The sequence below is a fragment of the Heterodontus francisci genome, chromosome 14, assembly GCF_036365525.1.
Source record: "Heterodontus francisci isolate sHetFra1 chromosome 14, sHetFra1.hap1, whole genome shotgun sequence".
Taxonomy (NCBI): Eukaryota; Metazoa; Chordata; class Chondrichthyes; order Heterodontiformes; family Heterodontidae; genus Heterodontus; species Heterodontus francisci.
In genome coordinates this window covers 18,898,435-18,924,151 of record NC_090384.1, presented here as the reverse complement: position 1 = coordinate 18,924,151, position 25,717 = coordinate 18,898,435, and the positions used below count along the sequence as shown (strand labels likewise).

General features: G+C 43.4%; 1 protein-coding gene across 1 annotated transcript in view; it reads left to right on the top strand.

Annotated features, from left to right (window-relative positions):
- LOC137377250 (mucin-6-like) overlaps positions 1–25,717 on the top strand; it is a 268,629-nt gene that overhangs the window by 196,691 nt on the left and 46,221 nt on the right. The window contains exon 28 of the mRNA XM_068046793.1: positions 21,446–21,631. Within this exon, the coding sequence (XP_067902894.1) occupies positions 21,446–21,631 (186 nt within the window). The remainder of the gene's footprint in view (positions 1–21,445; positions 21,632–25,717) is intronic.

Below are 25,717 nucleotides of genomic sequence, written 5' to 3'. Positions count from 1 at the left end.
ATAAAAGTCAGATTATCTGGTCATTCCCAATTTTTCTGTTTGTCAGAGCTTGCTGTGGTTCCTACATTGCAATAGTGACTACACTTTAAAAGTAGTAAAGCAGTTTGGAGCATCCTAAGGTTGTGAAAGGCCCTATATAAATTCAGTCACACTCCTTAGGTTAAGTAGAAATTTAGACTTGGTCAGTGGTCAGGGGCAGGAGGGTGTGACTGCAAGTTAGACAGGTATGGGGATCCAGGATGTAATGGCAGAGGAGCCTTGACTCTTAACTTTGACCAGCAGGTATGAGATACTTGCTGAGAACACGGATTGCAGGGTGGATGGGCAAACAAACCATAGCACCATGGTGCAGGAGGCCATTCAAGTGGGGGCAGTGAAAAGGAATTTGGTAGTGATAGAGGGCAGTATAGTCAGGCGACTAGATACTGTTCCCTGCAGCCGCGACCAGGAATTTTAAAGGTTGTGTTGCCTGTCTGGTGTCAGGGTTAAAGACAGCTCCTCAAGGCTGCAGAAGAATTTGGTGTGAGAGGGGGAGGATTCAGTTGTCGTGGTCCACGTAGGAACCAGCAACATTGGTAGAATTAGGAATGATGTTCTGCTGAGAGAGTTTGAGGAGTAAGGGTACAAATTAAAAGTAATAATCTCTGACTTGTTGCCTGAAACATGTGAAAATTGGCATAGGGATACACAGATTAGAAGTTTAAATTTATGGCTGAAAGAGTGATGTGGGAGGCAAGGGTTTTGCTTCATGGGTGACTGGGACCAGTCCTAGGGTAAGAGAGAGCTGTTCTATTGGGAAAGGTCCACTTAAACCAGACTGAGACCAGTGTCCTGGAGAATTAAATAAGTAGAGCATTGGCAGGGCGGCACAGTGGCGCAGTGGTTAGCACCGCAGCCTCACAGCTCCAACAACCCGGGTTCAATTCTGGGTACTGCCTGTGTGGAGTTTGCAAGTTCTCCCTGTGACTGAGGTGGGTTTCTGCTGGGTGCTCTGGTTTCCTCCCACAACCAAAGACTTGCAGGTTGATAGGTAAATTGGCCATTGTAAATTGCCCCTAGTGTAGGTAGGTGGTAGGAGAATGGTGGGGATGTTGTAGGGAAAATGGGGTTAATGTAGGATTAGTATAAATGGGTGGTTGTTGGTAGGCACAGACTCGGTGGGCTGAAGGGCCTGTTTCAGTGCTGTATCTCAAAATAAATAAATAAATAATGAAGCATGGAGGGTGGGAGGCTTCAGGAAAGGGTGGTGTGAGGGGTGTGATGACAGCTTGGTGTGAGGTGTTAATTTGTTAACCTGTTAATTGTGTATCAATTGTTTAATTATATGCAATTGGGGAGGGTGTTAATTGGGGTCTTAAGCACTTATAAGTAGACACTGAGTCTGGTGCAGGGTTCGAGTAAGGAGCTGCATATTTGTAATCGTTTTACTCTGTACAATCAATGTGAAACTGAGTAAATATGGGCTCCAGCATTATCCTTCCACAACAAGCTTTCTGGAATTTAATATGGTAGCAGAAGATGGTTGCCCAAGGTTGAAGGTTGGAAACCAGGATTTTATTTTGCATAAAAAAACTAAAATCTCACTGGCTATTGTGGAAAATATTGCAGAAAGCAAGTGTAAATTGTCAGGATATGATTACTTTCCGCTGTTCTGAGCCTTTAACCATATGACCCAATGGAGCAATGAAGTGAAAATGTGGACATGGGTTACATCCCTGCCAAAGAGGAAACAAGGTATGACCTTGGTGTTATCACATCCTACCAAAAGTAAAATCAGAAGTAGTGTTTTGTGAACTGGATGCTCGTTAGTTGGATACTCTTCTGTTAAAATTCTGGGATGAAATTTACAAGAAAGATGACATATTGAATGCGCATAAGGCATGATCAGAGTTTGATAGATTTTGGAAACCAGATGGTTATTCAATGGAGGAATATATCATGGACTTGAACAGACTGTATAGAAGATTGAGGAAATTCATTGTGGAGATCCCTGGTTCAGTGCTAGCATTTAAATTGCTAGATTGTGCTAGGATGTCGCAGTGGAAAGGCTGTTGGTTCTAACTGAGTTTGGTTCTTGGAAAAAGACACCCTGTTAGATCAGATGTCTGCTGCCTTAAAGAAATTCCTGGGGATAGAGTCATTTCCTGTAGCCATGGAAGAACAAACAGGCATTTTGTGGTGATTCAAAGAATGGAGGACTCAATGTTAACTGGATTTCAAAATGGTCCAGACACTGGATGCAGACATGAGTACAATGGAAGAGGTTAAGACATGAAGAATGAGGATGAAAGTGCATTTACTAGCTCTGACTATTCCAGTGGATGATGGAATTGGAACAGCAATCATAGGCAAATGAATCTGATGATTTCCCAAGGAACTGTTAATAGGCGCTTCAGGTGTGACTTAAAGTATCATTATGCAATGAACTGCCCAAAGCAAAGGGGCAGAATCCTCGAAATGACACGACACAGAGAATTCTGAGACAGAAGAGGAAGATATTGATGAAGCTCAATGAATTGTACTAGTCACAAGGAGTTTTGTCCTGTGATGAATGTGTTAATTGCAGATTCATTCAGCTGTGCTGTGTTATAGTGCTTGCACATTTACAGTGGACCTGATTGGTTATGATGTTATCTAGATTCACTCAGTAGTGAGGATCGATGCAAGGTTAAGGAGTATAAAAGTACTACAAGCTTTAGGTTTGGTGATGACAATACATTGAAATCACTGAAGAGATTAGTAATTCCATGTAAAATAGTTTGGGTAAGCCACTTTATCAGTACTGATGAAGTCTCTAGTGAGATACCTTTACTGTAGAGTAAACCTTCAATAAGAAAGACACAAATGAAACTTGATATGGAGCATGATAAGACAATTGCTTTTCTAAAGTCAGTGAATTTGCAGTTTACTCAGTCAGGGCATTATTGTATCCCCTTAACAAAACCTGATGTTTCTAGTGAGAGTGTTAGAGAAGTATTAATCGCATCAGGTGATAAGAATCAGAGGGATAAAAAGCAAATTGTTTTAAAGTTACACAGACAACTTTCTCACCCTTCTTGTCAAAGATTATAAACCCTGATAAAAGATGCAGGTGTGATTGAAGAGAATACAAGGATAATAGAAAAGATTAGTTGAAAGTGTAAAATCTGCAAAAAGTATCGGAGGACATCATCACATCACATTGACAGCCTTCGATTGGCACGTGACTTTAGCAAGGTAGTTACCATGGATTTAAAGGTAAGGGACAAGACAATATTTTCATTCTGCATTTTATAGACTTAGCAACTTGATATATTCTTTTTACAATAATAAATCTACAATGGCAAAAGGGTGATTATTGGTAAAACATGGATAATGGAACGGAACTGGACTTGGGGCACCAACTAAATTTCTGACTGATCATGGAGGGGAATTTGCCAATGGTGAGTTCAGAGACATGTGTGAAAGTATAAGCATTACAGTTATGAATAGTGCAGCTGAAAGTCCTTTCAACAATGGGCTCTGTGAAAGGAATCTCACAGTGTTACTACCAAAACAGGAGGAGTGCACTGTCTTTTCTAGTTCCACTTCTCCACAGGTCACAGCATATATATGTTAAAAATGTTTACCCAATTACCGATGCAGTCAATCATACACTCCTCTCTTTATGCCAGAATAAAATACACCAACCATATTTCTTTAATAAACAACAAAATTATCAGTTTATTTATTATGAAATAAAACTGAACCAGTAATGAAGCAAAGCCCTAACACACCGATTGAAATTAGAATTAGAATTAGAACATTACAGCGCAGTACAGGCCCTTCGGCCCTCGATGTTGCGCCGATCATCTGACCTACACTATTCCATTTTCATCCATATGTCTATCCAATGACCACTTAAATGCCCTTAAAGTTGGCGAGTCTACTACTGTTGCAGGCAGGGCGTTCCACGCCCCTACTACTCTCTGCGTAAAGAAACTACCTCTGACATCTGTCCTATATCTTTCACCCCTCAACTTAAAGCTATGTCCCCTCGTGTTTGCCATCATCATCCGAGGAAAAAGACTCTCACTATCCACCCTATCTAACCCTCTGATTATCTTGTATGTCTCTATTAAGTCACCTCTCCTCCTCCTTCTCTCTAACGAAAACAACCCCAAGTCCCTCAGCCTTTCCTCGTAAGAGCTTCCTTCCATACCAGGCAACATCCTAGTAAATCTCCTCTGCACCCTTTCCAAAGCTTCCACATCCTTCCTATAATGCGGTGACCAGAACTGCACGCAATACTCAAGGTGCGGCCTCACCAGAGTTTTGTACAGCTGCATCATGACCTCGTGGCTCTGAAACTCGATCCCCCTACTAATAAAAGCTAACACACCATATGCCTTCTTAACAGCCCTATTAACCTGGGTAGCAACTTTCAGGGATTTATGTACCTGGACACCAGGATCTCTCTGCTCATCTACACACCAAGAATCTTCCCATTAGCCCAGTACTCTGCATTGCTGTTACTCCTTCCAAAGTGAATCACCTCACACTTCTCCGCATTAAACTCCATTTGCCATCTCTCAGCCCAGCTCTGCAGCCTATCTATGTCCCTCTGTACCCTACAACACCCTTCGACACTATCCACAACTCCACCGACCTTCGTGTCATCCGCAAATTTACTAACCCACCCTTCTACACCTTCATCCAGGTCATTTATAAAAATGACAAACAGCAGTGGCCCCAAAACAGAACCTTGCGGTACACCACTAGTAACTAAACTCCAGGATGAACATTTGCCATCAACCACCACCCTCTGTCTTCTTTCAGCTAGCCAATTTCTGATCCAAAGCACTAAATCACCTTCAACCCCATACTTCCGTATTTTCTGCAATAGCCTACCGTGGGGAACTTTATCAAATGCCTTACTGAAATCCATATACACCACATCCACGGCTTTACCCTCATCCACCTGTTTGGTCACCTTCTCGAAAAACTCAATAAGGTTTGTGAGGCACGACCTACCTTTCACAAAACCGTGCTGACTATCGCAAATGAACTTATTCTTTTCAAGATCATTATAAATCCTATCTCTTATAACCCTTTCCAACATTTTACCCACAACCGAAGTAAGGCTCACAGGTCTATAATTACCAGGGCTGTCTCTACTCCCCTTCTTGAACAAGGGGACAACATTTGCTATCCTCCAGTCCTCCGGCACTACTCCTGTCGACAATGACGACATAAAGATCAACAACAACGGCTCTGCAATCTCCTCCCTGGCTTCCCAGAGAATCCTAGGATAAATACCATCTGGCCCAGGGGACTTATCGATTTTCACTCTTTCCAAAATTGCTAACACCTCCTCCTTGTGAATCTCAATCCCATCTAGCCTAGTAGGCTGTATCTCAGTAACCTCCTCGGCAACATTTTCTTTCTCTACTGTAAATACTGACGAAAAATATTCATTTAACGCTTCCCCTATCTCCTCTGATTCCGCACACAACTTCCCACTACTATCCTTGATTGGCCCTGTTCTAACTCTTATCATTCTTTTATTCCTGATATACCTATAGAAAGCCTTAGGGTTATCTTTGATCCTATCCGCCAATGACTTCTCGTGTCCTCTCCTTGCTCTTCTTAGCCCTCCCTTTAGATCCTTCCTGGCTAGCTTGTAACTCTCAAGCGCCCTAACTGAGCCTTCACGTCTCATCCTAACATAAGCCGCCCTCTTCCTCTTGACAAGCGCTTCAACTTCTTGAGTAAACCACGGCTCCCTCGCTCGACAACTTCCTCCCTGCCAGACAGGTACATACTTATCAAGGACACGCATTAGCTGCTCCTTGAATAAGCTCCACATTTCGTTTGTGCCCATCCCCTGCAGTTTCCTTCCCCATCCTACACATCCTAAATCTTGCCTAATCGCGTCATAATTTCCTTTCCCCCAGCTATAATTCTTGCCCTGCGGTATATACCTGTCCCTGCCCATCGCTAAGGTAAACCTAACCGAATTGTGATCACTATCGCCAAAGTGCTCACCTACATCTAAATCGAACACCTGGCCGGGTTCATTACCCAGTACCAAATCCAATGTGGCATCGCCCCTGGTTGGCCTGTCCACATACTGTGTCAGAAAACCCTCCTGCACACACTGGACAAAAACAGACCCATCTAAAGTACTCGAACTATAGTATTTCCAGTCAATATTTGGAAAGTTAAAGTCCCCCATAACCACTACCCTATTACTCTCGCTCCTGTCGAGAATCATCTTCGCTATCCTTTCCTCTACATCTCTGGAACTATTCGGAGGTCTATAGAAAACTCCCAACAGGGTGACCTCTCCTCTCCTGTTTCTAACCTCGGCCCATACTACCTCAGTAGACGAGTCCTCAAACGTCCTTTCTGCCGCTGTAATACTTTCCTTGATTAACAATGCCACACCCCCCCCTCTTTTACCCTCTTCTCTGTTCTTACTGAAACATCTAAATCCCGGAACCTGCAACATCCATTCCTGCCCCTGCTCTACCCATGTCTCTGAAATGGCCACAACATCAGGATCCCAGGTACCAACCCATGCTGCAAGCTCACCCACCTTATTCCGGATGCTCCTGGCGTTGAAGTAGACACACTTTAAACCAAGTTCTTGCTTGCCAGTGCCCTCTTGCGTCCCTGTAACCTTATCCCCTACCTCACTACTCTCAACAGCCTGTACACTGGAACTACAATTTAGGTTCCCATTCCCCTGCTGATTTAGTTTAAACCCCCCCGAAGAGCACTAACAAATCTCCCCCCCAGGATATTGGTACCCCTCTGGTTCAGGTGAAGACCATCCTGTTTGTAGAGGTCCCACCTACCCCAGAAAGAGCCCCAATTATCCAGGAAACCAAAACCCTCCCTCCTACACCATCCCTGCAGCCACGTGTTCAACTCCTCTCTCTCCCTATTCCTCTCTTCGCTAGCACGTGGCACGGGCAACAACCCAGAGATAACAACTCTGGTTGTTCTCGCTCTAAGCTTCCACCCTAGCTCCCTGAATTTCTGCCTTAAATCCCCATCTCTCTTCCTACCTATGTCGTTGGTGCCTATGTGGACCACGACTTGGGGGTGCTCCCCCTCCCCCTTAAGGATCCCAAAAACACGATCAGAGACATCACGTACGAAATATAAAAGTTCCCTTTTTAAATTATCCAAACACAATCACACGCACTGAAAAAAATATACAGAAATTCTTTCTGCAGAGGTCTGTTGCAAAAAAAGACAAAAAAGAATAATTTGGCCAAATACTTGCTAATTCTTGAAGAAAAAAGAGAAGATATGGAAAAATGTCAGTTGTTCCTTTTTGGTCTGGTGTCCCAAATATGCATAGACGGCTGTGACTGTGATCTTTCAAGAGCAGTTCTTTTCAGGTGACTTTGAGGATCCGTCTGACAGGCTTTCCAGGAGAAATTCAGCATCAGAGGTTTCTGGCAGGCTTTTCAGAAGTAATGCAGCATCAGCTTTTCTCTTTTTTACACTTGATTCTCAGGAAATTCTCAAACAGGTGGAAGAGGGTGAGCTGATGGTGGCTGCGCTCTGGGCTGATTTTCTCCAACTGTCTTCAAAACAGTTCAAACCCCAACACACTGTCCAAAGTAAAACCAAAACAATATCTCAAGGGTCAAGCCTTCTGACCCTTATAAATCTTGACATGTCACTTCTCTGTAAACATCTTCCCCAGGTCACCAAGGTTTCCGTTGTTTATTGCTTAAAGCACATGACTTCCAGCAAGCTTGTTTTTAAACAACATCTCGGTGTCCTTTCAATGAACTGTCAACAACAAAGCAAAGTCCAGCTTCTAGGAAATCTTCAGCCTTTCAATGAATCCATCTCCAAAATTTAAACACAAGTCCTCAAAAAATATACTTAACAAAAATATCGGAGCGCTTTCATAACACCTCTATCCTTGGAGGAATGAAACATCATTTTTAAATTCATTTCATTACAAAGAGTGAAAAAAAGGAACATTTATTTTTACCTGTAGCTAATACAGTTCTGCTTTGCACCATCTTTGCATTCAGATAACTCAAAGCAATGTTAGATCCTATACAAAGCATCCACAATCACATTATTTTCCCCCTAATGTGGATAATCTTTAAGGGATAAGGTTACAATGGTAAACTCCAAAAAGGATAGGGGGATATAATCAGTATATGCCAGTGTCTCTCCATAGTCATGGCGGACGTAGGGCTCAAAATGCTGAAGACCTAGTAATAAGCCTATGGTTTCTTTTCCCAATGTTGAATTTTTTTTGTTGTCGAGTTAGCTTTTTGGAAAAGTATCCCACTGGCATTTCTATGCCTGATTCATCGTCTTGTAATAGGACTGCACTGGCCCCCAGGTCACTAGCATCCATTGCTACATTGAAGGGCTTACTGAAATTTGGAGTAGCCAACACTGGTTCAACAATCAAAATGGCTTTCAGCCTCTCAAAAGATGCTTGACACTCCCCTGACTACACTATCTTGGTTTTCATTTTTTATAGCAAATCTGTCAGTGAAGCAGCTATAGTACTAAAATCTGGTACAAACTTGTAGTAGAAACCACCCATCCCCAAGAACCTCATGATTTCCCGCTTACTCCGAAGTATAGGGAACTCCACTAATGCTTGTACTTTTGCTGTTCTTGGCAACACTTGTCCTTGCCCTACTGTACGCCCGAGGTCTTTGCAAATTCACTTTTGGCAAGTTTTACCACTAAACCAGCTGATTGTAATTTTCTAAACAGAGCTTTTAGTTATTTCAAGTGGTCCTTCCAAGTGTCACTGTGTACCAGCACATCATCAAGGTAAACCACAGTTAGGAACACTGGCCACCAGTTGGTTCAATAGTCTCTGAAAAGTTACTGGGGCATTTTGTAGCCCGAGTGGCATCACTCGCATTGGAAAAGACCGCCTGGTATGACTTGGGGTGTTAAATGAACCTGCCAGTATCCTTTTAACAAATCTATTTTTGTAAGAAAATTGGCACTTCCGACTCTGTCAATACAGTCTTCCAAGTGAGGAATTGGGTAGGACTCTGCCTTTGTTGCTGCATTAACCTTTTTGTAATCTATGCTGAATCTAGTTGAATCATCAGGTTTAGGCACTAACACCACTGGGGGACTCCAGCTGCTTTTATTGGGTTCAAGTGGTGGTTTTCCAACATGTATTGGATTTCTGATTTACCTTAGTCTATTTCTTTGGACTTAAGCGATAAGGATGGTATTTTATAGGAAAGGATTCCTTCATATCCAAGCTTATCCCTACAGACTCTTTTAAATGCTGTGAGTAGCTGTGGCAGGTCTTCTCATTGTTCTGCATCTAAATATGAAAGCATCGTGTCCAATCTCCCGAGCAATTCAGTATTAGCTAACCAAATAGTAGGAGGTTCAATTTGCAATTTTTCTAGGCCTCCTTCCGCCTCATCCTCACTATCCTTTTCATCATTCACTGTCATTACTACCTGACATACCTGTGCTTGCTTATCCTCCTCCCAGCGATGATATTGTTTCAACATATTTATATGACACAGTTGATTCATTTTCTGGCAATCATGGGTGTCAATCAAATAATTTACTTTACCCATTCTCTTGACTACTTTATATGGACCCTGTAAAGGTAGTAATACTAACACCTCATCCCCTGGTTGAAATGTTCGTGTCTTGGCATGCTTGTCTGTCCATTTCTTCATGGTTGTTTGGGAAGCTTTAAGGTGTTCCTGAGCCACTTTGCAGGCTCTCGTGAGCTGTTCCTGGAACACGGTTGCATGATCTAGTACAGAAGATTCATCCCTCTGTTCTAAAAACTTTTCTTTAATTAGTTTTAGAGGACCTCTTATCACATGTCCATAAACTAATTCAAAAGGACTAAAACCAGTAGCCTCATTAGGTGAATCCCTGGTGGCAAACAAAAGAAATTCTAGCCCTTTGTCCCAATCATGGGGATATTCATGACAGTATGCCCTGATCATCATTTTGAGGGTCTGATGGTACCTTTCTAAAGCTCCCTGTGTCTGTGGGTGGTATGCTGAAGACTCTAACTGTGTATTACCTAGATTACCCACAACGCCTTGAAATATTTTAGACATTAAAATGGAACCTTGGTCTGACTGAATCTCAATCAGTAATCCATAACTAGTGAAAAACTGGGTTAACTTCTCAACCACTACCCTAGCAGAAATTGTTCTCAAGAGAATGGCGTCTGGGAGCCAAGTAGCCATATCCGTGATAGTGAGTATATATTGGTGTCCTGCTTTTGTTTTCGGTAAAGGTCCTACACAGTCTATCAATACCTTTCCAAATGTTTTCCCAAAAACTGGTATGAGTGCTGGCTTTATAGCAAGTTGCGGTTTTCTCACAATCTGGCACATATGGCTCATTTTACAAAACTGCATCACGCCCATGGAAAGACCTGGCCAGTAAAAATGTCAACATATACAAGATCGAGTCTTCCGGATGCTCACATATCCTAGCATAGGAATTCCATGTGCTACCCTTAATATTTCTCGGCGATACTTAGGCGATACCACTATCTGCTGAACAACTGTCCATTCTTCATTGGCAGGTCTGTGAGAAGGTCTCCACTTCCTCATCAAAATCCCATTTTTAATATAGCAGCCTTGCGGAACTCCCTTTACCTCAGCTTCAGTTAGACCTGACTGTGCCACTTTATTTAACTCTGGATTGGCTTGCTGAGCCTTGATCAGAGAAGATTTATTGAACATTTCCTTCAGATTATCCAAATCCCCAAAGAAAGTTTCAGATATTTGTCTATCTGTCTGCAGTGCCAATTGTACCTCTAACAACGGAACTTGTTTATCCATTGCTCGGACCATGACACATGAAGGAAAAATTCCTGAAATCTTTTTCTGCAACTGTTCTGTATATTTGACTTCACTCGGTCTTTCAGTGACTACTGGCGAAGCTATTACCTTCGCTCCGGCCAAATCATTCACCAGCAGTAGGTTAACTCTGTCTACTGGCAAGCTATGGACAACTCCTATAGTTACCATTCCTGACATTAGATCACACTCTAGGTGCATTCGATACAAAAATACAGGTATATACTCCCTGCTAAATACCATTCACTAAAACCTTGGCATTCAGTGTGCTCTCTAGTGGAAAAGTTATGCCTCTTCCCAGCAAAAGAGTTTGGGTGGCTCCTGTATCTCTAAGTATAGGTTTACCTGCCTCACTTGAGGGATAAATAGTTACTTTTCCTGTGGTCAAGAATTCCCTATAACTCCCAGGTATCCTATCCAAGTGCCCCGCACTCACAGTGGTTTATGTAATTGGCCTTACAGCTGCAGTCAGAGCTAGAGCCTGATCTGTCAGGGCCTTTTTTCCCTGCATTGGCCTTGTGTACCCCAATAAATCCCACGGGTTTACCCCACAACTTCCAGCATTCTGCACAAAGGTGTCTCATCTTGTGACAATGGGAACACTTAGGATTTGCGAACTTACTTCCACCCTCACCATCTTCCTTTCTGTCCTGAGGGGGAGATCCCAGGGCATTCCCAGCTGTCCTTTCTTGTCCCCGGCAACTTGCCTTCCTTTGATCCTCCAACCCTCTATCCTTTTCGGGTTTGTGGGGGTGACGGACAGACTGTTTGGGCTTGTAAACAAGCTCATAATCATCAGTGATTTCTGCTGCCTGTCTGGCTGTTGAAATCTTCTGGTTCTCTACATGGGTTCTTACTAACGGAAGGAGTGAATTTTTTAATTCTTCTAGGAGAATCCATTCCCTAATGTTCTCACACATGGTCTCTACCTTTAGTGCCCGCATCCAACGATCAAAATTAATTTGCTTTACCCTCTCAAATTCTATATAAGTCTGTCCAGATAATCTCCGGAGGTTCCAAAATTTCTGACTGTTCACTTCAGCGACCACCTCATACGCAGCGAGAATAGCCTTTTTTGCCATCTCATAATCTGCAGAAGCCTCCTCAGAAAGCATGGCATAAACTTCATGAGCTCTGCCCATCAACCTGCTTTGCATTAGCAATGTCCAGCTTTCCTTCGGCTACTTCATCCTTCAGGCTATCTTTTCAAAAGAAATGAAAAATGCTTCTACGTCCCTTTGCTCAAACTTTGGGAGGGCCTATGCCAATTTAAACAGCTCTCCACTGAGTCCTGTGCTGGAGTCAGATCTTTTCTCACCAGAACTTACACTGGAGTCAAGACCACCCCTTTGTCTTAGTTTTATCTTTTTAATTCAAATTACCTTCCTTCTCTTTCTCTTTGAAATTGTAGTTCAAGTTTTTTTCATCTCTTTTTCCTTGTTCAAGCTCAAGCTGCTTCATCTGTAACTGAATTTTAGCTAATTCAACTGCACTACCATCTGGTTCACCTTTTTCTTCTTCCAATTTCAAATGCTGTGCTATTACTGCAATTATGTCTGCTTTCTTAGCCCCTGGTTTTATCTCTAACACTAACAGTTCTGCCTAGCCTTCGTTAAATTTCTCAAATCACTCATGGATGCATCCTCCTTCCCAGTAAGGTTGTAGCAACAGACAGAGACATTCGAGTAGTGTAAACTTTACTCTAATGCACAAGAAACCTGTTTTTTTACTTTTCCTCTTTTCAATTATTATTATCCCACTTACAATTGCACATCATCGGCATTAGGTTATCCCGCACAAAGCCCCCAATTATATGTTACGACCAAGGCAGGAGGAGTGCACTGTCTTTTCTAATTCCACCTCTCCACAGGTCACAACATATTTTTTTTAAATGTTTACCCAGTTACTGAAGCGGTCAATCAGATACTCTACTCTTTATCCCAGAATAAAACACACCAACCAGTTTTTTTTTAATACACAACAATATTATCAGTTTACTATAAAACAAGACTTAACCAGTACCAAAGCATTAACACCCAGATTGAAATATAAAAGTTCTCTTTTTAAATTCCCCAAATATAAATGCACGTGCACGTACACACTGAGAAAGATACAGAAATTCTCTCTGCAGAGGTCTGTTACAAAAAAAAAAGACAAAAAAGAATACTTTGGCCGAAAACTTGCTAATTCTTGAAGAAAATAAGAGAAGGTATGGAAAGATATCAGTTGTCCTGTTTTTGGTCTAGTATCCCAAATGTAGATGGCTGTGACTGGGATCTTTCGATAACCGTTCTTTTCATGTGACGTTGAGGATTAGTTTGATGGGCTTTCCAGGAAAAATGCAACATCAGGGTTTTCTGGCAGGCTTTTCAGGAGAAATGCAGCATCAGTTTCTCTCTTACACTTGATTTACAGGACGTTCTCAAAGAGATGGAAGAGGGTGAGCTGATGGTTGCTGCTCTCTTGGCTGGTTTTCTACAATGATCTTCAAAACAGTTCACACCCCAAGACACTGTGCAAAGCAAAACCAAAACACTATTTCAAGAGTCAAGCCTGACCCCTATAAATCTTGACTTGTCACTTCTCTGTAAACATCTTCCCCAGGATACCAAGGTTTATTGCTTGTTTATTGTTTGAAGCACATGACTTCTAGCAAGATTTTTTTAAACAAAATCTCAGTGTCCTTTCAATGTATCAGCTACAACAAAGCAAAGTCCAACTTCTATGAAATTTTCAGCTTCCCAATGAATCCATCTCCACAATTTAAATATATCCTCAAAAACATATACTTAAAAAATAAAGAAGCACTTTCATAATGACAGTGATTGATGAAATGTTGCACAAAATCTTAGCTGACCATCCAAATTTCAAGTTGACAACCACCTGGCCTGGGCAGTTCATGCAAAGAATTCGCTTCAGATGGTTGGGGTTCAACTGGTCTATGGGCAGGATTCCAAATTACCTTCCGTACTTTGCAACAGTCCTCCTGCTCTAGAAGGTACCACAATTAGTTAAATTTTTTCTGCACATTTAAATGCTTTACATGCAGGCAGACAAGCTTTCATCACGGCTGTTGTTGTCTCTGAGAAACTCTTGAGAGCTCTGAGGCATCATATAAGGCCATCTGAAATGGAACTTAGCAGATTTGGTGTATTATAAAAGAGAGGGTCATAGGGAATGGAAGGGCCCTGTTAAGGTAATAGGTTATGATGGTCAGACAGTAGTTATCAAGCTTGGAAATCAAACTGTTAAGGTTCATTCCCACGATTAATCAGGGTTGATTACAAAATCACAGAACCTGAGCAGCTGATAGAGGGAAACAAAGTGCCTTGTACCTCAAATTATCATGTGTTTTGTGATGAAGGTCCTGAGGAACAGAATGGGGTAGATCAAGGGTTGGGTAGTAATGTGAGCCATCATGATGCTCAAGAAAGAGCCCAGAATAGGTACTTGTGTAATATATATTCCAGAGGGGTCTAATGAATGGATGGATGAAACAATTGTGAGATGTGCAGGAAAATCTACCAGCAAGTTTAAATATTGGTTGAATGCTCAAGATAATGGCCAAGAAGCAAGGTCCATGGATTGGCAGAATGGGGTGAAAGAGTGGAGAGTAAGAAAGCAAAGTGCAAGTATTCATAGTGGGTCTGGAAGTGACTCTTGTGTAAGGAAACAATCCTGTATTGGAGAAAGAGCCTCTGATAGTGCACAAGGGTGATCTTATATCAGTAGTCCCAAAAGATATCACAGTGCTAGTAGAGGTCATGGTTTGAACAGATTCCACAATGAAACGAAGGTTAGAGAGCAGTCTCGGAATAGAACTAGAAGCAGAAGTCCTCACGACTGTGATGTTTTAGTGGCCGACAATAAACTTGAGGATAAACTAATAAGAGGAGCAAAGCATAAGCAATTAGAGATTTGGAGAGGGTCTGGAGTTTATTCTGAGATACCAGTTAGGGGACAGCCAGCCTTGCACATAGATGGATTTGTACTGAAAAAGTCTTTCCCGATGGAACTTATAAGACTAAAGCGAGGCTGATGCCAAGGATTCTCCAAAGGCAGCGAAGATGGAATGAGTTGAGACATCGCTCTTGGTTGACATACGTTGTCCAAGACTCGCTGCCGTAGAGCAAGGTACTGAAGACACAGTCTTGAAACACTCGGACTTTTGTGTTCCATGTCAGTGCGCCATTTTCCCACACCCTCTTGGCCAGTCTGGACATAACAGCGGACGTTTTTCCCTTGCGCTTGTTGATTTCTGCATCAAGAGACATATTACTGGTGATAGTTGAGCCTAGGTAGATGAACTCTTGAACCACTTCCAGAGCGTGGTCACCGATATTGATGGATGGAGCATTTCTGATGTCCTGTCCCATGATGTTCGTTTTCTTGAGGCTGATGGTTAGGCCAAATTCGTTGCAGGCAGCCACAATCCTGTCGATAAGTCTCTGCAGAAACTCTTCAGTATGAGATGTTACTGCAGCACGTCAGCAAAGCGGAGTTCCCTGATGAGGACTTTCCATAATTTGGTCTTCGCTCTAAGATGGGCAAGGTTGAACAACCTGCCACCTGATCTTATGTGGAGGAAAATTCCTTCTTCTGAAGACTTAAACGCATGTGAGAGCAGCAGGGAGAAGATCCCAAACAGTGTAGGTGTGAGAACACAGCCCTGTTTCACGCCACTCAGGATAAGAAAAGGATCTGATGAGGAGCTGCTATGCTGAATTGTGCCTTTCATATTGTCATGGAATGAGGTGATGATACTTAGTAGCTTTGGTGGACAACGATGTTTGCTAATAGTCTGAAGAGACCACATCTGCTGACGAGGTCAAAGGCTTTGGTGAGATCTACGAAAGCAACGTAGAGGGGCATCTGTTGATCGCGGCATTTCTCCTGTAGCTGGTGAAGGAAGAACAGCATGTCAATGGTGGATCTTTCTGCTCGAAAGCCGCACTGTGCCTCAGGGTAGACACGCTCAGCCAGCTTCTGGAGTCTGTTTAAAACGACACGAGCGAAGACTTTCCCCACTATGTTGAGCAGGGAGATTCCACGGTAGTTGTTGCAGTCACCGCGGTCACCGTTGTTCTTATAGAGGGTGATGATATTGGCATCGCGCATGTCCTGTGGTACTGCTCCCTCACCCCAGCACAGACAAAGCAGTTCACGGAGTGCTGAGAGTATAGCAGGCTTGGCACTCTTGATTATTTCAGGGGTAATGCCGTCCTTTCCAGGGGCTTTTCCACTGGCTAGAGAATCAATGGCATCACTGAGTTCCGATTTTATTAGCTGTTCGTCCAGCTCATCCATGACTAGCAGAGACTGGGCTGCATTGACAGAATCAGTGACATTTTCCCTGGAGTACAGTTCCAGGTGGTCCATTTGCTTGCGTTGGTCAGTGTTTGTTTCCCCTGATTTAGACTTGAGGGGGGGGCAATCTTCGTGATGGTTGGCCCAAAATCTCTCTTAATGCCATCATACATTCCTCTGATGTTTCCAGTGTAAAAGGCCAGTGGAATACGACTGCATACGACTGAATAGTTGTTGCCAGTAGTCATTTGCATAGTGTCTGGCTGTTCTTTGTGCAGCGTTTCTGACCACTTTAAGTGCTATGGATGTTAACTCGCTGGGGGCTTTCTTGTAGTTCAACAGTGCAGTGCGCTTAACGGATATGACAGGTTCCAGCTCTTCAACCAGTCTGCATTCTGCTTCTTACGTTTGCCAAAGGTGGTCATTGCTGAATCATAGATGGCATTTCTGATGTGGGCCCACTTCGTCTCTGCATCTCTGGCAGGAGTGTTTTGAAGGGCTTTTTCAAGTGAATTTGGAAACTTATGTAACAGCTGTGGATAAGAAATTCTGTTAGTGTTGATGCGTGGGCGACCCTTCTGCTTGCAGTGATGTAGCTTCTTTGGTTTGAGTCTAACTTTGCTGCACACCAGGGAGTAGTTTGTGTTGCAGTCCGCACTGTGGAAGCTGCATGTGATTTGGACACTGTTTATAGCATTGTGACAATGAGGTCCAGCTGATGCCAATGACATGATCTTGGGTGTCTCCATGAAACTTGGTGACAGGGTTTACTATGAAAGAATGAGTTGGTGATGCAGAGGTTATGATAGGTACACAACTCCAGCATTCTCTGTCCATTCTCATTCATCCTTCCAATGCCATCGCGCCTGAGGCAGGAGGGCCATGAGTCATGGTCGGCCCCAACCCTGGCGTTAAAGTCCCCCAGCAGGTACAAATGTGCAGTATTAGGACAGCTACTAATGATATTATGGAGTTCCTCGTAGAACTGGTCTTTAAGTTCATGTGGGGAGCAGAGTGTTGGAGCTTAGATGCTGAGTAGGTGTACTGGACCAGCGGCGGTGAGCAGTCGGATGGACAGTATGCGTTCCGAGCCATTTGAAGCTGGCTCTATCATGCTGAGCAAAGAGTTACTGACGGTGAAGCCCACTCCATGCTGTCCTGGTTCTTCAGGATCCCTACCCTGCCAGTAGAGGGTGTAGTCTTGCTCTGTTAGAGATCCGCTCGCAGGGAGGCGTGCCTCCTGAACTGCTGCAATGTCCACATTGAGTCTACTGAGCTCGTTGTTAATAATGGCGGTCTTCCAAGAGTTGTTGATTTGTGGAAGATCTTCCGACAGGCCAGGACACATAGTTCTGATGTTCCAGCTTGCAAAATGAAGGACTGGAACCTTCTTTCCTTTTTTTGTTGTGCTGTTTGTTGCGGTGTTACAGTCTACTTTTCGGGCAATGACCCTGAGCTCCAAGCACCCATTGAAGCAGGTGGACTGTGGCGAGACAGAACCTTTCTGACTGGGAGCTGCCTGGTTTGAGGTGGGCGATAGCTGTCCAGTGAGATGCGATGACCTCTCCCACCGACAAAGGCAACCCGTGGTGCCCAATCTCTATGCCAATTGAGCTGGACCTATAACCCGTAACTGCTGCCTTCCGTGTTGTTTTGGTCGCTGTGAGATGACTATGGAGTGACCTCTCCATGGCGCATGCCTGGGCGGAATGTATGGAGGTTGTGAGTCGCCCAAGCATCAAAACCCTCCTCTCGGCCTTCCTAGTGGGACCGTCTACACTCTACAAAAAGTGTGAGTGAGAAAAGACTATGTATTGATCTCGCTGGACTGAAACAAATGCTGGAAAGAAAGGAAATCTTCAAAGTTAAATGGGTAGTTACAAGACATCAGCGATCCGATTGTTTCACAAAAAGAAATGCTAGTATAAAGAAATTGTTCAGGGTGCTAGAGGAGGAGCGTCTCACAATATAATACTGTGTACCTAATATGGAGTTTATTTTGATTTCTTTTGAAATGTTCTTTGAGCATGTTAATACTTTGTACATAAGATGGAATTTATTTTGAAATGTTGTTTGAGCATGTTAATCTAAGCTTTATTATCAAAGAAAGATGTGAATCTGTTAATCTGTTCATTGTGTATCAGTTGTTTATTTATGCTCGGGTTGAGGGTGTTAATTGGGGTCTTACTTGAGCCCTTATAAACAGACACTTACTGAGACTGGTGGAGGGTTTTGAGTGAGGAGCTGCATGTTTGTAATCCTTTTACTTTGTACAATCAATGTGAAACTGAGGTTCCAGCTTTTCATTCCACAACAAACTTTCTGGAATTTAACATGATGGGGTGTGACAGCAGCTTGGTGTGAGGAATGTGATGACAGCTTGGTGTGAGAGGTATGACTACTTTCTTGGATTCCTGCACTTACAGACATGGCAGCTACATGTTTGAGGAACTTTTGGAGAAGCTAAGGAGGCAAAAATTTCTAAGAAAAATTGATCTTCTGAGGCCCAGTGATTTAGACTGGCATATGATGTTTGGCCTCAGGTAAAAATGAATAGGAGGGAATCAACTGGAACACTGGTTCAAATTTACACTTGTTTTGGTGCTGAGCATACAATGCGATCAGTGCACAGGATGCTGTTATTCTAGGCATATTAGTACGATGATCATGCCAGGCATGATGTAGGTTTCAGGCCCCTATATCCATTACTATGAGGAGCCAGTGCTCGATGCAGGAACAGCGCTCATAAATTAGTCAAGTATGATACCAATGATAGCAGAAAATGGTTGGAAGGTGTTCTGCATGCAACATGTACAAACTTAAAAACATTAGGCAGTCCATCACAGACTTGCCTTCCCAGCCACTGGAGAATTTTGGATTGGTGTTCTGGGCTAGGTGAGGAGGGGGTCTCAGACTCCCCTCTCACTCTTCCTCTTATTGACCACAACAGGGTTTATTCCTTTTAAACAGTGGTTGTGCTTACCAGCTCTGTGAGTGTTGTACCTTTTTCCTTTACTGTGATCATGAAAGAACCAATTGGACGGGTATTCTTGAGTTTTTAAACAAGAAAGAGGTAAGTTTATTTTACTTAACACTCTAACCTGATTTAAAAATACTAAAAACTACATTACACATTCACAGCAGAATCACACATACACAAATAGATTACGGAGGAAAAAATAGATATGGTGGTTGGATTAAAGTCCAGAATAAATGGAACTCAAATACACAGTGTGTGAAATGGATGATCCAGTTGTTCTCGGCTGAAGCTGTATTCTTGAAGTTCTCGCTGGTCAAAGTGCACTTTGTGGTTGGCCTGCTTTGCTTAGGGTTTCCAGAAGGCAGAATTTGTAATTGGCTCACTTCCTCCTGGTAACTGGCTGTAGCAGTCTATAGGCTTGGAGGGTCCCCCAGTCACAGATGTTTTCAAACTTGATGTTTTCTGGGGAGAAAGCAAGAGAGAAACGGAAGCTGCTGCACACTCTGTTACTGCTTGGCTCTTGTCTGTGTAACAAAACTTCTAGTTTCTTCAGAGATGGACAGATGGTCACATGGTTCTCTCAATCCCCTTTGTTTTTAATGAAGTTTTCTGGAGCCTTCTAATGAAATTCAAGGTTCCACATGCCCCTGGATACCAATTCACACTAGGAGGGGGTTGGCTCTTTCAAAGTAAATGTGTGAGGATTGCCTTGACTGTCATGCTAATGAAGCCATTTTAGGTAATTCAATCACTGAGAGAAAGCCATTGTCCTGGCTAGGCTTCTTGTTGGACTGTCTATCTCGAATTCTATCTCTTGGTATTTCAGATGTAAATTGCAGTGGCCATCTTGGCTGTTTTTTAAAAGTTACTGTAGGATTTTTTTCCCCATTAAAAGTCTGACGAATGTTTCCAACGATTACATTAATATTTCCCATTTGGCCTATAAGGTTTTCTTGACACAATGGTTCACACTGCTGCCACTGTGGGCCGATGGTGGTGGGAGTGAATGTTTAGGTGGTGGATGAGGTTTCGATCAAGTGGGTCCTGGATGGTGTTGAGCTTCTTGAGTGTTGTCGAAGCTGCACCCATCCAGGCAAGTGGAGTGTATTCCATCACAGTCCTGACTTGTGTCTTGTAGCTGCTGGACAGGCTTTGGGCAGTCAGGAGGTGAATTACTCTCACAGAATTCCCTACCTGTATTTATATGGCTGATCCAGTTAAGTTTCTGATTAATGGTAACCCATAAGGTTGTTGATGGTAGGGGATTCAGCGAAGGTACTGCCACTGAACATCAAGAGGAGGTGGTTAGATTCTTTCCTGTTGGAGATGGTCATTGCCTGGCACTTGTGTGAAGTGAACTGCATCAGTAAGTTACTCTGTCTATTTTGCTAGGTTCTTATAATCCCTCATGGGTTCACTCTGTCCTTCACACTCTCCCTCACTGGGTTACTCTGCCCCTTACCCTGTCTCACTGGGTCACTCTGTCCTTCGGTCTCCCTCACTGGGTCACTCGTTTGTTCTTAATCTCTCTCTTTGAACCACCCTGTCCTTCTCACGCTCTCCCTCTGGGTCACTCTGTCCCTCACTCTCCCTCACTGGGTAAGTCTGTCCCTCACTGGGCCACTGTGTCTTCACTTTTCCTCACTGGATCAATCTATCCAACACATTCTCTCACTGGGTCTCTCATCCCCTCACTTTCTTGTGTTGGATCAGTATGTTCCTCTCTCTCACCGGATCAGTCTGTCCCTCTTTCTTTCTCTAACTGGATCATTCTGTTTGTCTGACTCTCTCGCTGGGCCAGTCTGTTTTTCTCACTCTCTCTCACTGGATCAGTCTGTTCATCTGACCCGCTTACTTTCCTCACTGGGTCAGTCTGTCCTCCTCACTCACTCTCACTGCATCAGTCTATTCCTTTCACTCTCTCTCACAGAATCAGTCTGTTAATCTGACTGTCTGCCTGAATCAGTCTGTTCTTCTCACTGGTCAGATTGTCTTTCTCACATACTCTCGCTGCATTAGTCTATTGCTGTTATTCTTTCTCAGTGGTTAGTCTGTCCTTTTTCTCTTGCTGTATTGATCTGTTCCTCTCATTCTTTTGCAGAGTCTGACTTCCCCGTGTCCTGCCAATTTCTTCCTGCATTTTCTGTCTAGGCTTTAAATCTCAGTCTGACCCAAGAGGGATATGAACAAGAGATTAAAGACATGGATATCAAGTCTGGCTGGGCTGTCACTAAACCAGTAGATAAGCAGAGAGACCCCAACATGTATAATGCTGTATATGCAATACAAAAGAGAATCTGCATTCAAAGAGCTAAATCATATGCTTCCATTCAAGGAGGTTCTGATAGAAATGAGCGATGCAACCTACAAGATAACACCTGAAAATGCAGCTGACAAATTTAACATACGTGTCAACCCACTGTATGTGTCCCTTGAGGTGATAATTCCAGGGGGTCATCTACTACAACTGTTATGGAACAAGAATACAAATACGTTCATCCGCTTCACCAGAACGCACCAGGTAAGTGAGTGTTGGTTCACCATAACGTTCTTACAGATTGATGTCCATGTGTAGATCTACCAATGTTTAGCCATAATAATAGCAATTGTTATATGGGGCAAGTCTTTCAATGCACTACGTGCAAAGAAATTGTAAAGCTAGTTTCTTTTTCAAAATAATTACAGTTTTGCTGCGCTGTTAGTGTCTAATATGTTCTGTTAATGGATGTTGAATACCTAGTAGTCTAAGATAATAGGGTGAACAGGGGTTGGATGTTGATTAGTTAATTGTACTCCGATGTATATATATCTCCACTGGCTGGAGATTGTAAGGAGTGGAGTAGTTAAGCTCTGTGACAAGCAATAAACAGTCTCCACCAAAGCATCCTAGTCACAGTGCATTCTTCATAAACAGTGTATTCTTCTCTAACACTGAGGACAAACAGATAATCTCATTTTCATGTGACACAGCACAGAAGGAGGCTGTACAGTCCATCATACCATTGTCAGCTCTTTGAAGGAGCTATCTAATCAGTCTTCTTCCCCTGCCCTTTTGCCACAGCACTGCAAATTTATACAATATCCTTTTAAAAGTTATTATTGAATCTGCTACCATCTGTGAGGAAGGTTAGACAATTGACACGACAAAGTTGCAGCCAGTATGATGGGTTGAAGTGTGTCTATTTTAACGCAAGAAGTGGCAAAAATAAGGGTGATGAACTTAGAGCATGGATCAGTACTTGGAGCTACGATGTTGTGGCCATTACGGAGACGTGGATATCACAGGGGCAGGAATGGATGTTGGATGTTCCGGGGTTTAGATGTTTCAAAAGGAATAGGGAGGGAGGTAAAAGAGGTGGGGGAGTGGCATTGCTAATCAGGGATAGTATCACAGCTGCAGAAAGGGAGGTCATCGAGGACGGTTTGTCTACTGAGTCATTATGGGTGGAAGTCAGAAACAGGAAAGGAGCAGTCACTTTGTTGGGCGTTTTCTATAGACCCCCCAATAGCAACAGAGACACGGAGGAACAGATTGGGAGGCAGATTTTGGAAAGGTGCTGAAGTAACAGGGTTGTTGTCATGGGTGACTTCAACTTCCCTAATATTGATTGGAACATCCTTAGTGCAAATAGTTTGGATGGAGCAGTTTTTGTCAGGTGTGTCCAGGAAGGTTTCCTGACTCAATATGTAGATAGGCCGACCAGAGGGGAGGCTATGTTGGACTTGGTGCTTGGCAACGAACCAGGCCAGGTGGCAGATCTCTCGGTGGGAGAGCATTTCGGTGAGAGTGATCACAACTCCCTGACCTTTACTATAGTCATGGAGAGGGACAGGAGCAGACGGGATGGGAAAATATTTAATTGGGGGAGGGGGAATTACAATGCTATTAGGCAGGAACTGGGGAGCATAAACTGGAAACAGATGTTCTCAGGGAAATGCACGACAGAAATGTGGAGGTTGTTTAGGGAGCACTTGCTGCGACTGCTGGATAGGTTTGTCCCGATGAGGCAGGGAAGGGATGGTAGGGTGAAGGAACCTTGGATGACAAGAGATGTGGAACAGCTAGTCAAGAGGAAGAAGGAAGCTTACTTAAGGTTGAGGAAGCAAGGATCAGACAGGGCTCTAGAGGGTTACAAGGTAGCCAGGAAGGAACTGAAGAATGGACGTCGGAGAACTGGAAGGGGGCATGAAAAAGTCTTGGCGGGTAGGATTAAGGAAAATCCCAAGGCATTCTACACTTAAGTGAGGAACAAGAGGATGGCCAGAGTGAGGGTAGGGCCGATCAGGGATAGTGGAGGGAACTTGTGCCTGGAGTCGGAGGAGGTAGGGGAGGTCCTAAATGAATACTTTGCTTCAGTATTCACTAGTGAGAGGGACCTGGTCATTTGTGAGGACAGCGTGGAACAGACTGATATGCTCGAACAGGTTGAGGTTAAGAGGGAGGATGTGCTGGAAATTTTGAATGATATGAGGACAGATAAGTCCCCGGGGCCAGACGGGATATACCCAAGGATATTACGGGAAGCGAGGAAAGAGATTGCTGCACCTTTGGCGATGATCTTTGCGTCCTCACTGTCCACTGGAGTAGTACCGGATGATTGGAGGATGGCAAATGTTGTTCCCTTGTTCAAGAAAGGGAATAGGGATAACCCTGGGAATTATAGACCAGTCAGTCTTACGTCGGTAGTGGGCAGATTATTGGAGAGGATGCTGAGAGACAGGATTTATGATTATTTGGAAAAGCATGGTTTGATTAGAGACAGTCAGCATGGCTTTGTGAGGGGCAGGTCATGCCTCACAAGCCTTATTGAATTCTTTGAAGATGTGACAAAGCACATTGATGAAGGAAGAGCAGTGGATGTGGTGTATATGGATTTTAGCAAGGCGTTTGATAAGGTTCCCCATGGTAGGCTCATTCAGAAAGTGAGGAGGCATGGGATACAGGGGAAGTTGGCTGTTTGGATACAAAATTGGCTAGCCCATAGAAGACAGAGGGTGTTAGTAGATGGAAAGTATTCAGCCTGGAGCTCGGTGACCAGTAGTGTTCCGCAGGGATCTGTTCTGGGACCTCTGCTCTTTGCGATTTTTATAAATGATTTGGATGAGGAAGTGGAAGGCTGGGTTAGCAAGTTTGCCGATGACACGAAGGTTGCTGGAGTTGTGGATAGTGTGGAAGGCTGTTGTAGGTTGCAACGGGACATTGACAGGATGCAGAGCTGGGCTGAGAAGTGGCAGATGGAGTTCAACCTGGAAAAGTGTGAAGTGATTCATTTGGGAAGGTCGAATTTGAATGCAGAATACAGGCTTAAAGACAGGATTCTTGGTAGTGTGGAGGAACAGAGGGATCTTGGGGTCCATGTCCATCGATCGCTCAAAGTTGCCACCCAAGTTGATAGGGTTGTTAAAAAGGCGTATGGTGTGTTGGCTTTCATTAACAGGGGGATTGAGTTTAAGAACCGCGAGGTTATGCTGCAGCTCTAAAAGGCCCTGGTTCGACCACACTTGGAATATTGTGTTCAGTTCTGGTCACCTCATTATAGGAAGGATGTGGAAGCTTTCGAGAGGGTGCAGAGGAGATTTACCAGGATGCTGCCTGGACTGGAGGGCATGTCTTATGAAGAAAGATTGAGGGAACTAGGGCTTTTCTCATTGGAGCGAAGAAGGATGAGAGGTGACTTGATAGAGGGGTACAAGATGATGAGATGCATAGATAGAGTGGATAGCCAGAGACTTTTTCCCAGGGTGGAAAGGGCTATCACCAGGGGGCATAATTTTAAGGTGATTGGAGGAAGGTTTCGGGGAGATGTCAGAGGTAGGTTCTTTACACAGAGAGTGGTGGGTGCGTGGAATGCGCTGCCAGCGGTGGTGGTAGAAGTAGATACATTAGGGACATTTAAGCGACTCTTGGATAGGTACATGGATGATAGTAGAATGAAGGGTAGGTAGTTAGTTTGATCTTAGAGTAGGTTAAAGGTTCGGCACAACATCGTGGGCCGAAGGGCCTGTACTGTGCTGTACTGTTCTATGTTCTATGTTCTATCACATGGAGAGTGAGGAATAGACTGACCCAGTGGAAGGAGGCTAGTGAGGAACATAAACACTGGCATGGACCAAATAGCCTGTTGCTGTGCTGTAAATATTATGCAATACTGTGTAATTATGTAATGACTTCATGCAGTATATGCTAGATCATAACAACTCATGAAAAACCTCCTTATCTCACCTTTGGTTCTTTTGCCAATTACCTTTGTCTTCTGGTTACTGACCCTTCTGTGACTGGAAAGAGTTTCTCCTTATTTACTATATCAAAACCCTTCATGGTTTTGAACAACTCTGCTAAATCTCCGCTAATCCCTCTCCTCTCAAGAGAACAAACCCAATTCTGTACTCTCTCCATGTAACTGAAATCCTGCATCCATTGTACCATTGTAGTAAATCTCTTCTGCACCCTCTCTAAGGGCTTGACACGCTAAAGTATGGTGTCCAGAATTGATGACAATGCAAGAGCTGGGGCCTAACAAGTATTTTAAAAGGTTTACCATCACTTTCTTGCATTTGCACTCTATACATCTATTTATAAAACCAAGGATCCCATATGGCTTTTTAA